Source organism: Sitophilus oryzae, unplaced genomic scaffold, assembly GCF_002938485.1.
Source record: "Sitophilus oryzae breed Bouriz unplaced genomic scaffold, Soryzae_2.0 scaffold_1109_pilon_pilon, whole genome shotgun sequence".
NCBI classification, from domain to species: Eukaryota; Metazoa; Arthropoda; class Insecta; order Coleoptera; family Curculionidae; genus Sitophilus; species Sitophilus oryzae.
In genome coordinates, this window is record NW_022145737.1 from 71,393 (window position 1) to 86,656 (window position 15,264).

General features: G+C 31.0%; 1 protein-coding gene and 1 pseudogene across 1 annotated transcript; one reads left to right on the forward strand and one right to left on the reverse strand.

Annotated features, from left to right (window-relative positions):
• The first annotated feature begins 78 nt into the window (after positions 1 to 78).
• Positions 79 to 2,820, forward strand: LOC115881135 (annotated as a pseudogene).
• Positions 2,821 to 8,400: 5,580 nt separating this feature from the next.
• Positions 8,401 to 12,729, reverse strand: LOC115881314 (protein obstructor-E-like). Its single transcript, XM_030898750.1, has 3 exons — positions 12,711 to 12,729; positions 10,365 to 10,610; positions 8,401 to 8,587 (listed from the first exon to the last, which is right to left on the reverse strand). The coding sequence occupies exons 1-3, from the start codon at positions 12,727 to 12,729 to the stop codon at positions 8,526 to 8,528; spliced, it is 327 nt and encodes a 108-aa protein (XP_030754610.1). The 3' UTR covers positions 8,401 to 8,525.
• Between the last annotated feature and the right edge of the window lie 2,535 nt (positions 12,730 to 15,264).

A 15,264-nucleotide genomic window follows, 5' to 3' on the forward strand; every position in this document is an offset into this window, starting at 1 on the left:
GAAAAGGATGAAAGTGAAGAAGAAGAAGGTTCAGACAGTGGATCTGATGAAGATGATAAAAGAAGAAAGCTTCTAAAAAGAGCGCTAAAGAATCAAAAACCTGACAAAAGAAAAAAGGAAGCGAAGATGAAGAAGAGGAAGGTTCAGACAGTGGTTCGGATGATGATAAAAAGAAGAAAGCCTCTAAAAAGAGTGCCAAAGAAGACAAAAAAGGAGACAAAAAGAAGAAAGAGAGTGAAGATGAAGAGGAGGAGGAAGAGATACTCAGCACACCCGAGTCCAGTGGTGCAGAGGATGATGATGATGAGGGCGATGATTCTGATTAAATTACCGGTAAATTTTCATTTTCTATTTTTTTTTGTTTTGTTTCATTAAAGAATAAGAAAATCTTGTTCTGAAGTGTTTTCGGGGTGGGTCATTTGAACTACTCATTCCTAGCAGCATGTACTAAATTAAATTGGTATCGTTTTTAACTTGTACTAGGTTAAAATATGTTTTTTACTTAATTATATATGTGTTTTGAGATAAAAGAATTTGAAAACGATTAAATTGCTGGTGAATTTTTAATTTTGTGTCAATAGATAAGTAAGGAAATGCCGTTTCTGAAGTATTTTCGAGGTGGGTCATTTGAACTACTCATCCCTAGGTATATCATTTTTAACATGAACTAGGTTAAAATTATTGGATTCTTTACCCGGTTAAGCTTGTTTCATATAGACGCGAATCGCGAATTGCGATTTTGCGAAACTGCTCTCATTGGTCCAATTTTACACTGATCATGGCGGCGCTGTCAGAAATTTTAAGATTTTTATCGATTCGCAAGATTTAAAGTTTGGAGGGCGGGAAAGTTAAAGTGTTTTCAACTTTTTGCGAATATTCGCGCGATTTTAAGGTTCGCGTTTGCGCAGAATGGTGTTTTGATCCGGTTATCGATTATTTTGACGATAATTAAACAAATGGATGGTTTTACCCTTACAAAACAAAGCGCTGAAGCGCGCTTATACCAAGGTACATATCTAGGAAGACCTACAATAATTAAAGAATGATTTATTAAAAAGTATAGGCACAAACACTTGGATGATTCCTTAACTAAAGAACGAATAAAAGCCGAAACTAAAGCTATTGTTCGATGTAAAAGCGTTGGGATACGCACACCTGCAATATATTTAGTAGATTTTAACGCAAGAATGGTTTTTATGGAACATTTGTTACACAGTATTACTTTTGAAAGATTTCATTGAGACTACTTCCTTCGAGAAGCTTTCTAAGCTGGCAATTTCTATTGGAACTATCCTGGGACGAATGTTTTTGATAAGGCAATATAATACATAGGGGATTTAACATCATCAAATATTTTACTTATGAACGTGCATAATAAGGATAAATTTGATGATTTAGAAGACTTAAAAATAGATTTTGGATTTGTCGCATGTAGATTGCGACACCTTGTTGCTTACGAAATTTGAATATTTCACATGTCCCAAATGACCCATAAATGACCACAATGCAGAAGATAAGAGAGTTGATTTGTATGTTTTAGAAAGAGTTTTAGTTAGTACTCATGCTGTAGCAGATCAAATATTTCCAAAAATTATTGAGGGCTACAGCAATTATTATAAAAAAGGTTTCAAAGAGATACTAGCCAAGTATGAAGGTATACGAGCAAGAGGCAGAAAAAGAACCACGGTGGGTTAATTCTCTGGGTAATTGTAATTTTTAATATATTTTACAAAATAAAGTGTTTGTATGTTTGTTGTAACTGTTTTGTTATGCATATTACAGAAAATGTACCTAAATGTTAATGTTACTTTAAAAGGATAAAAGTTTATTTGAAGTACAAAAAATTAAGAAGTTCGACATATAGTTCGATGCTGCCGCAAAGTAACTGAAAGCATTTCTACAGTTGAAAAGGGTTCTCATGCATAAAATGTTTTTGATATATCCGTAGGGTTCCCAACTTGAGCATCGGCGATTCCGGGACAATTATCTTTAAGCTTTTAAATAATTGAAACAAAACATTAAATATTAGAGAAAAATATATATTATGTGTGTAGTACACACTTTTTTAGTTACCAGGTCCCGGCCAAGACAAAACTTTCGCCGGGACAAACTTTCTGATTCCTGGTTAATCCCGGCCAAACCGGGACGGTTGGGAACCCTATATATCTGGTGACAATTTTTCAACTTCAACCAAGTTATCAAACTCCTATACAGACAATCTGTGAAAATTCCTAATTTTTTCTCATCTTTTGTCCTTATCTTGAATTAAATTGCGATAAGCACCTTGTTGCTTACGAAATTTGAATATTTCACATGTAATGACCCATAAATGACCTATAAACCTGTGCTATAAACCCGTTCTCTTCTACGTTTTAATAAGTAAATTTTGCGCTTTATTCTGTTCCAATCCCACTATCGTAATCGATATTCATAATCATTAAACAAATTTAAACTCATATTGTATGCTATAAAATATAAAATAAAGGTCGTAAACACGAATAAATATGTATAAAACCAAATACGTTTAAAAATACGTTTTTATTTAAACGTATTTGTATAAAACAAATTAAGTTATCTCAGGTCATGACTTTTTTTGGTAAGTTTCAGTGGAGCAAAAATGAAATGTCCCTAAAAATTCGCGGCTGTATGAAATAGGTCCAAATTTTGCGAATATTTTTTGGCGAATCGCTTCGCGTCTATATGAAACAAGCTTTATACAGATTCGTCAGTTAAGTAATTTAAGTAAAGAATAATTAAGTTAGGCTAAACACTACAGTTTTAATTGTTTTGTAAATAAAGGAATATTTTTTTAAATCTATTTATTTTTCATATACCGGTAGTTTTAGTTAGTATTTTTTTTTCATTATAAAACTATGAAAGGTAATTATTTTTACCGCCACAGAAGTTTTTAACCTGTACAAGGGTAAAATATGTTTTTTTTTTATTGTACAGGTTCTTCAAATAAATGATTTGAAAACGATTAAATTACTGGAAAATCTCTGTCATTAAATAATAAGAAAATGTTGAGTATTTTTTGGGGAAGGTCATTTGAACTACTCATCCTGATCAACATACGTTAAATTCATATCGTTTTTGACCTGTACTTGGTTAAATAGTGTTATAATTTTTAGTAAATGACCTCTAGAGATTGGCCTCGCTAAAATTATCATCCAGTCATCTCCCAGTCGTCTTTGACGCCGTTTTTTCATCGTACGGTTCTTGTTCTGAAGTATTTTTGGGGCGGTTCATTTGAACTACTCTCCCTTAGCACAATGCTAGGTTAAATTGAACCTGTATTAAAGTTACGCATTTTTTAGGCAAGAAATAATAATGTGACTCTTGGTATAATAAAAATGTATTTTGATTTTACAAATATAAAGTTCTATCTAGCTATGTACAATATAAAATAGTCTATTTTTACAGAATAAAATCGCGTTAATATAGTGCGATGGAGTATAAACCATATCCCCGTCTAAATGACGCATAATACATTAAATATCTTTTATTTATTATCTTAACACATGGAAATTATTCTTTAAAATTATTATAGTGGAATAGTACAACAGTGAGCACCACGCTTACGAATTGATAAAAAAGGTATAATGGCTAGAAAAATGTAGAAAATTTATTTTTTTTTTTTGAATAATAATATATTGATTAAAATCCGAAATTTCGAAAGTATATAGAACATATAAGACCGCATTAAACCAATCACAGACTTGTAATCAGCACGCTAATAATAAAATTGAACCTAAAATTCATGTTGATTCGTCGAATTAAAAATAACCTAAAAAAGAATAATAAAAAAAAAAAAAAAAAAAAATATATTTTCATTTAAGTTTATGACTAAATTTTAAGTCAATCACTGTTAGATTTAAAATCTAAAAAAAATAATAAATACAATAGTTCTAAATCTTTCCTTTAATTTGTTCTTTTATAAACAGAGGAAATATAAAAGATCTGGAATAAAATATACAAAGAGTCCACTCACAAACTCAAGTTCGATCAATGAGGGTCGATAAAGGCAACAGCCTGTATAAACCCGACATACAAAAACATTGGTTACAGGTAAATTTTAATTTACTATGACATAATAGTTTCATTTATGTTATAATTTCAAGGTCGGCGAAGACTCGTTTATTCTAAAATAAGATAGAAGAAAAATAATATATCTAGTCTTCGCTGAAGCATACACAGCAACATACTATATCCCCTAGAGCGAACATAGGAACATATTGTCTTACAATCCTATGTTCACATTAGTGGTAGGAGTATGCTGTGAATCCATTGTTCACACAGCTTTAATGAACATAGGATTTAATTACATGAATGAATGAATATTTGGAGACAATTGTTTCAAAAACAATAATATCGTTTTATAAAAACTATTTCTCAGAAGCTAACATAGGATTTAGTTTTGGATATATTCAAGCATTAGAAGAGAATGCATTATTGAATTACAAATCATATCATTATGCGCGAATCCTATGTTCACATAAATTTAATAAACACACGATTCACATTTGGTTATGCCCATAGACTTGATTATTGTCTCACAAAAAATGAACATAGGGTTTATGTTCATAACATCTATGTTTTACAAAACCTATGTTCTCAGAAGAGAACATAGGATTCAAATTAGACTATATTCGCACATTAGAAATGAATATAGACCAGCATTATTCTGTTACAGAATCCTATGTTTCTCAGTTAAACCAAAAGCACTGCACATAATGCATAATATCTCACACTTTGGTCCCGTTCTTTTGATGCTCCCCTATCGTTACATGCGTCACAAACGGTCCCCTATGAGGCTGAGACCCTTGCCTAGTAATAACTGATGTAGTTCATTTGTAGTCATTAAATATTTATCTAATGGTCATATATTAATTTAATATTTTGAATGAACTATAGTATATTTATAACAATTTAAAAAAAAAAAAAAAAATCACCCCTATAACTTTTTTAATTTTTTAAATAAAAAAATGATTTTTGCTTATTTTGTAATGTACACAATATACAGGGTGCGTCACTCATTCGCTTCGGTGTTGACGCTAAATGAAAGACTTGGACAACAAACATTTTTATAGGTATATGCAGAGAGACTCAATGTGCGATAATTTTAAAATTATGTTAAGCAGATAGGTTTCTAAAGTCAAGAACTAAGTCCACACCAGAAGTACATTTTTTCTTAATGGAACCACCGGTATTTTATTTAATTATTTTATCAGTGGATAAAATAGGCATTTATTATAACGGTAAAAAAGATACACGTTTAAAAAATATTTTTATAATATTTAAAGTGTGTGTGTGTGTAATAAGAACCGATTATGTCAACACGATTGTTACATTAACTTTTCAAGAACTTAATTCTGATGTGCTGCTTTCGAAGCCAGGAGAAATAAACTACCTAAAAAATATTGAAATTAAAAAAAAAAAAAAAAAAAAAAAAAAAAATATATTTTAAATAATATTATTTACATAAAACTTCGTTATTTCGAATACAATACGTATATATTTTTTTAGTTTTTTTTTTTTTTTATATTTAAAATGCTTTTTCAACTATATTAGGGTGCCGTATACCTATTGGCTCCCGATTTTGAGAAAAAGCGATTTTCAATAGTAGTGGTAATCAATAAATTGACGTTTAGCCTGTACAAATTTTTTTGACCAGTCTGCTTTTTCCTCCAAATATTTTTTTTTCTCAAAACCAAATAAATAAATCAGAATAATAAAATAAAAAAAAAAAATCATGAAATTTTTTAAACACTGTAATAAAAAAATGGGTGTACCATTTAAAATATAAGTTGCTAAACTTCCGAGTTAGGTTAGTGCGCGGGGAACCTATGAAAATATTTTTTAATCGATAAATCTCATTGTGAAACGATGATGTGCAAAAAACTAACATCCAACGAATTGTATAGTCTCCCGAACTCTGCTGAATGCACGCTCAGCCATGGACATCCTGATATATGGCATATTCAAGATATATTATCTTAAGAATTCTGAATAACAATACTTTTTTTACTACACCTTAAAATACTTGCACACAGAATAAAACTGTTTATCTATATTTAAGACCCATTAATAGAACATATTCTCTAAATCAATAAATTACACAGAAATCGTCTTATTAAAAAATTACAACAAAAAAAAAAAAAAAAAAAAAAAAAAAAAAAAAAAAAAAAAAAAAAAAAAAATTAAAATTTTTTATATCCTTTAACATACGAGATAGTTTGAATTATATTGGGTGAATGAACTAAATAACATTTTATACCTGATGTTATTAAGAAATCTTACCACCAGGTGAACTTTGAGAGATTCTTCAAAGTCAATCAAAACACGCCTAACTCGTTATTTTTATTTAATTTATTTTCTGTTTTAGTTCTCGTAATATTTAATATATACCACTCACACAGAGTAAAAAATCAGTTCTTAGGACTTATGCATAATACACTATAAAAATTTTCTGAAACACATGAGTATTCAAAGTAGAAGAAACATGATAAAGCTGATAATAAGAAAAACAAAGAAAACAGTGGAAGACAAGGGAGACCAGTAGTTACCAAAAGGAATAAAATTCTCTCGAGAAAAATATAGCAAAATTTATATAAAACTAGCTTAGATTTTCAGTTTATTGTGCAGTTTTTTTACAAAATATAGAATTAATTAAAAAAAAAAAAAAAAAAAAAAAATAATTTGTAAAATTAACAGATTAATATAAATGACCATATACGTATTACTTTATACAAATACAAACATAACAGACTTACAACAAACATTATAAATAATAAAAAACAAAAATTATAAAACATTTGTTAAATCATTAAGTTTTAATAAAACTTACCATCTTGTACTTTTTCTTGGGGCATCACACCTTATGAATTTCTTACATTGGTAAAACCTCTTCCAACTTGGGCATTCCAAAGGGTCTTTGTCCTACACCATTAAGGCGCAAACATAAACTTTGCAGTTTAGGTATGGGCAAATTTAGGGTGCACTACAAGATTACCATTGGCATCTTTTCTGAGTTTTCTTCCTTGGCAGGAGATTCCATCCTTCAAAATCGTAGAAAAAAAAGATAATATTATAAATTAATTTGATAAATCTATAAGTTCCCTACGTAGGAACTATCCTGGAAGAAAGAATACATCCTCTATCGAAGTTCAAACAGCATTAAAAGCGATCCACTCACTCGCATCACTTTTGAGTTGGTTAAAAATAATGAAATGCGAACAAATTAGCGAAAAGAATATTCCTCCCACTCTGCGGTAACAGGCACCGAGATATAAAATATTGAAAAAGCAAGCACGATCTAGCTGAAATGGAGCGCAATCCTCTAAATGGACCGACCGTTCTGCTTCCCAGTCGGAAACCACTAAGCGGAACTCATGAGCTGGACACTCATCCATGACCGTGGAATGTGAGAACTCCTCAACCGGGACCTAATGACATCGAACAAAATTTCCAAAACTTTACGACGAGAAGTGTTGTGTCACACTTTCTGTATACTGCCCACGGGGTATACCTCGGTTTGAAGATGAAAGATTTTCCGAGAAAATATTGCAGGAGAATTGCGGAAGGAAGAAGACGATCCGAGAAAGTGTTTGTAGTCAATCACTAGAAGCGCCCCACGGTATACTTCGTGAGAATGAAAGATTTTCAGAACAACTATTGGCAAGAATGCGCGAGAGTGGAGAAGCTACGAGAAGTTGTATTTTGGTGTCATCACTAGAGTGCACGGGCTTACCTGTAAGATGAAAAGTTTCCAAGGAAAACTATGTGCAGGATGCGAGATGAAAGAAGAGAACATAGAGCAAACTGCTTGTGCCACTGTCGGTTATTGGAATTCCATGCTCTAAAACTTTACGGGCAAGCCTTTTTTTGGAGGGATCGAGGAACGTTGCAGAAGCAAACATTCAGGCGTGCATCATGACACTTTGCAAAACAAGCTGAAGAGATTTTATACGCAAAGCATTATAACTATGGAGAAGCGAAGTTTTGTACAATGGAAAATCCTTTAAAAAAAAAAGTACTCCGGTCACTTGTTCGGTCATTTGAACACTTGTTTACCTCATATGAACAGCCCATGTAAATTAATCTAAGAACAATGCGAAATGTCGTTTCTTTTCTTCTTTATGAGAAAATTGGGAGACACCAGAACACCTCTCACTGAGTGCACCAAGACGCAACATTCGTGTCATAAACTTTGGTTCGACTGATATGGAGATGGAGTACTAACCTCTGTAAAAACCGTCTCAGATACTAGCTTTTGTAAAAATCCTGAGACTGTAATTGAGAGTATGAATTCAAGGAAAGAATCAGAATAGGTTCGACTGTGATTAGCTTCCTCCCTCCTATACAATGTACAATCTAGAACTTACTAGCGTTATCTTTGCATCCTTGTCTGCCAGCAGAGTCAGGCCATACACAAGTTCCGGAGTATTCATCGAAGTGTAGACCGTTTGTGCAGGTGATTTCGGTGTAGTCCCCTTCGATGCAGTTGTAGAATTTGTTGCAGACAGTCAGATCTTCATGGGCAAAGAATCCGTTTCTCCTGGGGCATGGTCCTTTCGGTTGTGGAGCTCTGAAAATTTTAAATGTAATGATTCTTAAATAAAATATATGAATTTAATATTTCATAAATTCATATTCTTTCAAAATATTCTAGAGAAAAATGTTACTTTAAAACTTGTAAGTTTAATTTCATAATATAGATTATGGGTCTAACGAACTATAAAAAATAAGTAAAGTTTCGGCAGCATACACTGCAGATAAAAATAAAATACGAAAGACACGCTCTCCGTTAGGAGTGTCAGTCTAATGCTTAGTTCGGAGAGAGACTACAGGCACCTCGTAAATGTATTTTTATTTCGATTCTTTTCTAAATAATTATGAAGTAACGTTTCAAATTTGGATAAAATGTGTTGTCTAGGAGGTTTTTGACATAAAATTTTGATTTGATGTCAACTATGAGTTCCTTAACGTTTTGAAGAGTGGTTTGAGAGATAAGTAATTTTTATCTACCTGTAATAAAGACTATGATAAAATATTAGCATTTCTATGACTTTTACGGAAAAAATTTCTCTTGGTAAAAATCGCTACGAGCAAACGTTCTCAAAATATTTAGAATGGAAATATTTAATACATGTCATTATTTAGTGATGGATAGACTCAGAGCGAAATTTTTGCTCGATACCGATTAATTAAAATAACGACTCGCTCGATTATGAACGCGCGATGCAAGTGACGAGTACCAAGCGACGAACGCAAGCGATCCTAGAAGTGAAATAAATTGAAATTCGATTTCAATAATGTGACAAACTCGATAAAAAGCCGAGCGAATTTTCTACATACATTGCAAGTAGCAAATTTATACGACGCCGTATATATATATTTATCCGTTGCGTATCTGAGGGACAAAATTTAATTTTACGACCTACATCGGTAATCCTTCGAAATAAACTATCAAGCGAATCGCTTGCATTCATCTCCGAAAGAATATGTGCCCTGCGCGCGCAACTTACTGCTTGGCGCTTGGCGTTAACGAGTACTTACAATAAGCGCCGGGTGAAAACCGTATTTTTAAATACGAGTGATATTTCACTCGAGTGATCACTCGGTTATTGCAATCGCTTGAAACTCGAGTACTCGATTATTGAAATTAATCGGTTTTTCCTATCACTAATCATTATTGACAAAAAATAAACACGTTGAGGTAATTGAGGAAATTTTTATTTTTTTTAAGTTAATCATAAATTTTTCTGCGAAAAAATTATGATAAAACAGTTTCTGTTATACTTTTGACACAAAAATATTTCAAATTCATGATTTTAGTCTAACAACTATTTAATTAACATGTTTAATCTGTGTCAATGATGGCAGGTATTGATAATTTCGATTCCAAATATCTCGAAAATCATTACTCGTAGCGAGTTCTACCAAGAGACCTTTTGTACGTAAAAAACTTTAGTTTTATACAGGTACAGACGAAAAGTTATTACTCTTCAAACCAGTTAAAAAAGGCATAGATGGCGCCCTCTACATGTAAGAGCCCATTTGAGATCAAAATTAAATTTCTCATGTGAAAAAAATCCTAGACAACAATTTTCATAAATTATTTGGAGAAATCGAAATAAAAATGAAACCTCTACACCCTGTATCTCCGAAACTAAGCATTTTAGGACATACATTTATACGAACTTTTTTACTTATTTTTATCTGCAGAATATGCTGCCGAAGTTTCCGGAATACAGGTTGGACCACCCTGTATATCTAATTCTGTTTAAAGGCCATAAAAGTATGAAAAGTAGTATTCGCTTCGCTATAGTGTTAATAATTGATATTTTAAGTTTTGGACTTACGTAATTCAGTTCTGTCTCCACATTCAACATTGAAAGGTTGGTCGCACTTGTTCCTTTTCCTGATCAACGGGTCGAAAACTAAACCATCTGGACAAAGTTTTGGTTTCGCTTCTCCTTCCACACACTCCCAGTATTTGTCACACTGACGTGAGTCTTCGTATTGTCCATCTTTCGCTGGACATTTGTAGGCTTGACTTTGACCGCCTGAAATAGACATACATATTTTAAAAATATAAACCAAAAAAGCTTTATAATGCTGATAATAAATGAAGGGATAAACAAAATATCTGGCGCCTCAGTACTTCTGTTCTAATGGGACGCTATATTTGCATACACGCTTTAAAAAAATAAGGTGTGTATCTTTAAAGGGCAACATTTTAAACTTAGGTATATATATTTTTTGATATCAATTAACTCTTAATTACTTAATCGAGGGCGCGATTTTTAAATTCACTGTTGCCAACAAGTTGCCAACCATGGACATATTCGGCGCCAGGCTGACTAACTGGAATTTAAATTTCCCACTGCGGATTCAGATGGTCCAAACCAAACCAAACCAAACCAAAAATGTCAAATTGCCACATTTATTCATTTATTTCCTGACATTGTCATTCGTTTTGGCACTTTTTATTACGAGTTTTTGGTTTAAATAAATAGTGTTAATAATTGATATTTTAAGCTTAAAAATGTTTTTAGTCGAACATTGTTCTTTTTAGTGCGAAGTGAACAAGATAGCTTAATAGCCGTAAAAACCCCATCGCAACTTTATTAGAATATTTTGAACGGGAAAACAGTAGTAATGGCCTTTTATGTCCCTTAAGTGTTGTTAAAAAGGTGAGTTTTGTTGATGTAAATAATAACTGTTTATATACAGGGTGTCCCACTTAAGATGGATACAAGCCAATATCTTGATTGTTTGTTGAGCGATTTTTTTCATTTTTGGCAGGAGGTTGTATGGCTATAAGACATACATTTTGCCCAGGGTAAGAAATGCGATACCTCATAGACGTACGTTTTAATGGGGTTTGATATTTTTCGAGTCAAGAGTAAACTACCCTTAGAACAGTATTTATTTCAAATCTGATAAATTATATTGAAGCCTCCTTACCTAAGATACTTAAGTTCTAATTTTTATAAATATTGATACAGCATGAGTCATTAAAATAAGACATTTTTATTTTTATTATTTTTTTTAAGTAGGTACTTACGACGCCACTGGATAAACAACTGGTTTATTATCAATAATCAATTATCAATTAATAATCTTTTTTTATGGCGGTTTGGTCGAAGATGTTGACTTTTAGTTCGTTATAGTTTTATAAATCTTTGTTTAGAGCATATTTTCCAAAGTTAATAGTGATTGTTTTAAATATATCTAACTATTTGGATTTTTTAAAATATTCCTCAATAAAACGAATAAAAATCATATTTTAGATTCCATTGAAAACTGGGTTATTAAATTATCTTGTAACTCATTTTATTCATTTGTATTAGCAAACTTAAAAAACAATTTTTTAAAGTAAACAAAATAAATTGAAAATATTTAGTTTTTTTGTATCGTATCTTGATTATTATGGAAGCTATCTGAAAACTTAAATCGATTATTAATTGATAATTGGTTATAATTGGTTATTGATAATAATCCTGTTGTTTATCCAGTGGCGTCGTAAGTACTTAAAAAATAATAATAAAAATAAAAATGTCTTATTTTAATGACCCACCCTGTATCAATATTTATCAAAATTAGAACTTAAGTATCTTAGATAAGGAGGATTCAACATAATTTATCAGTTTTGAAATAAATACTGTCCTAAGGGTAGTTTACTCTTGACTCGAAAAACACCAAACCCCATTAAAACGTACGTCTATGAGGTATCGCATTTCTTACCCTGTGCAAAATGTACGTCTTATAGCCATACAGCCTCCTGCCAAAAATGAAAAAGATCGCTCAACAAACAATCATGATATTGGCTTGTATCCATCTTAAGTGGGACACCCTGTATTATAATGTATTTATTTTTGTTTTCTAAATCTATTTTGATTAAAAGAAAATATGTAAAAGTGGGCAACGACGCGCCGTGCAGGTCAAGCTTAATCACGTGACTAAAAGTTTATTTGATATGAACTTTATAAATATCACTGTGTGTATTTGTATTGTGTATTTTATGAAAAAGAGATGGGTCGATGACGTCAGGGCAGTGGCGGGAAGAAAATGGATAAGATTTGCTAGAAATCGCGAAGCGTGGAAAAACCTAAAAAAAAGGCCTATATCCAACACTGGATGGAACCAGGCTGATAAAGAAGAAGAAGTATTTTATGGAATATTTGAAATCTATATTAATTTACTATGCAATACTCTACTCATTTTGGACTGTTAAACTACAAGACTCAGCGGTACGTGTGTCTACTTCTGTACAAGCGTACCGGGTTTGGTACACTGGTAACACACATGACAATTACATGCGAAAGTTTGCCTACGCTCCGTGCAGCGTTTGGCATAAGAAAAAGAAGATTTTTCTTTGTACGTTTTGTGACATCTTGTGGTCCAAAACTTGTTAATCTATCCTCGTATAATTATTCAAAATAAATACACCACAGTGATTTATCACGATTTTCGATTTATTTTGAAAAAAAATATTACACAGTCATCTTTAAACCATTTTCTATTTAAAAATACCGAAAATGTAACCAATTCTCTACGCAACAAGAATATAGATCAGTAAATAACATTTGAAAGTGTCAGCTTTTATAACACATAAACGATATAATGGTGATTTTTTCGCTTCAAATCCACTGGTTTGTGGCAAAAATGTATTACATGCAATATCTTGTTATAATTTGCCAAGAAAGTGGAACTAAATAACCGAACAGTCTGTGAGTGAACGGTGTGTTCTAGAAAGCATTTAATATGCATTTTTTTATTCATTTTCGCGGAGAATTTAAAAAATAATCGTTCAAAACACCTAATTGTCGAAAATTAATTGTTACGTAATTGTATTTTATTATAATAAGTTTTTTATTTATATACTTTAGAAGCCGTACTATGACTTTTTGCATTATATAAAATGCATTTACACGTTTTAATACTGATATGAAATATAAGCAAGTTACTTAAAAGCTAACATTCAAGTCGATAAAAAAGGAAAATAGAATTTAAAACTTTGGTGTTATGGGCAAATAAAACTAGAGTAAAATTATTCGAAATTAGATCGTTAAGGAAATGTATTGTAACAATTTACATGTTGTATAAAATTGAATACTAAATACTATTAAATCGCGTAGGCATATTATGATTTAATTTTCTGTATATTAATTTAGGTATATTAATTATTCAACTTCATTATCTAACAAGCTGACCCTGCTAATTTAGTACCACTTGATAGTGAAGTGAGAGATTTGTTGTCAATTTTGTGATACAGCTGACTGATTGACCTAATGATCTATAATGATGAAACTAGGGATGTACAATTCGAATCGATTTTAATCGAAGATTGATCTTTTTGCACAAAAAATCGATTAAAGTCAATCGATTTTTATCAAAATCGAAGATCGATTTCATAGAGTTTTACGGGTTTTTTATTTGTTAGAATCAGACACACTTTAGTTTTGCTTCAATAATTATTTACAGTGCATCCCTAGTTAAACGCCATCTAGCAATAAATAGAGGAATTAAGTGTAAGTGCTCATTACCGCATGCGCCAATGTTTTTTTATGACTTATGTCAGGTGTTTGTCAGATTCTTGTCGGTGGGGTAAATGTTCGTTGACTTTGGGGTAAAACTTTGGGGGGTAGTAGTACGTAGGTGCGTGATTCCCATATTTTTTATATTTTGGCCTTTTTTATTTTTCTATACAGTGCTGATCAAAAAAACAGTGCCATCTCTCTGAGGAGATTCCTCAGTAAAAATAAATTAATTTTCAATAGCAACAATAGGTCCAATTCTCCTAATCTTGCGAAAACTTTAAATCTAACTTGCGAAAGTTTTAATAGTACTCATTGACCTCATCAAAAAATATGAAAAAAATCCTATAAACATGGATATGGAAATGCATAGCTTTAGAGTACAGGATGTTAAAACTTTTAAAAATTAGTTTTTTTTGTTTTTTTTTTTTTTTTTCATTAATTTTTTTTATTTGAAATCATTTTTTTTTTTATTTTTTTTAAAATAACTAAAATTATAATATTTAATAAAAATTGAGTAAAAATTAATTATAATTTTATTTTATTTAAATTTATTACTTCTTTAATTGTCAATTACATAAAATCGGCGTTGTGTTGTCATTTCTAATCAAACGGAGCCGAATCGAACAAAAATCAAGAATGTAGGTTTTAATTGGCATTAAACGCCTTACACAATTTCTTGATATCAAAAGAAAAAAAGTGAATGGCGGCACATGTTTTTTTTTTCGAAAAAAATATCCAATGTAACCTCATCTGCACGTCCTGATGAATTTAACGTCATTTCCCCTCAAAACCCTCAATTTCATTCGAATCACCTAAAAGTCTCGAAGAAAAATTAAATAATAGAAAGAATATTAAGACTTTACACCCTGTACTTACGAAACAAAATAGAAATAAAAAAAAAAAAAAAAAACAATAAATAATTATTTTAAGTATTTTTTTATTTTTTTTGTAGGGTTATTATTTTCTATATTGTTATTTAGTTAAATAATTTTTTTTGAAACTTTTTTTTTTTTTTTTTTTTTTTTTTAATATTTTAAATGTTACTTGTCTTTGTTTTAATATTTATGTATCTATTATTATATTAATACAAATACCGTATGATAAAAAAAAAAAAAAAAATTTCAAAAGTTGACATATAAATGTCATTCTATTCATTGCCATTGTAGATCAACAGTTGCTAGCATTTCGGCGAAACAGAAAGCCAAAATTGAATAGC

Coding starts and splice junctions, on each gene's coding strand:
- LOC115881314 (XM_030898750.1), bottom strand. Junction 8,588..10,364: donor TGGAGACAGAACTGAATTAC/GTAAGTCCAAAA, acceptor TAAAATTTTCAG/AGCTCCACAACCGAAAGGAC.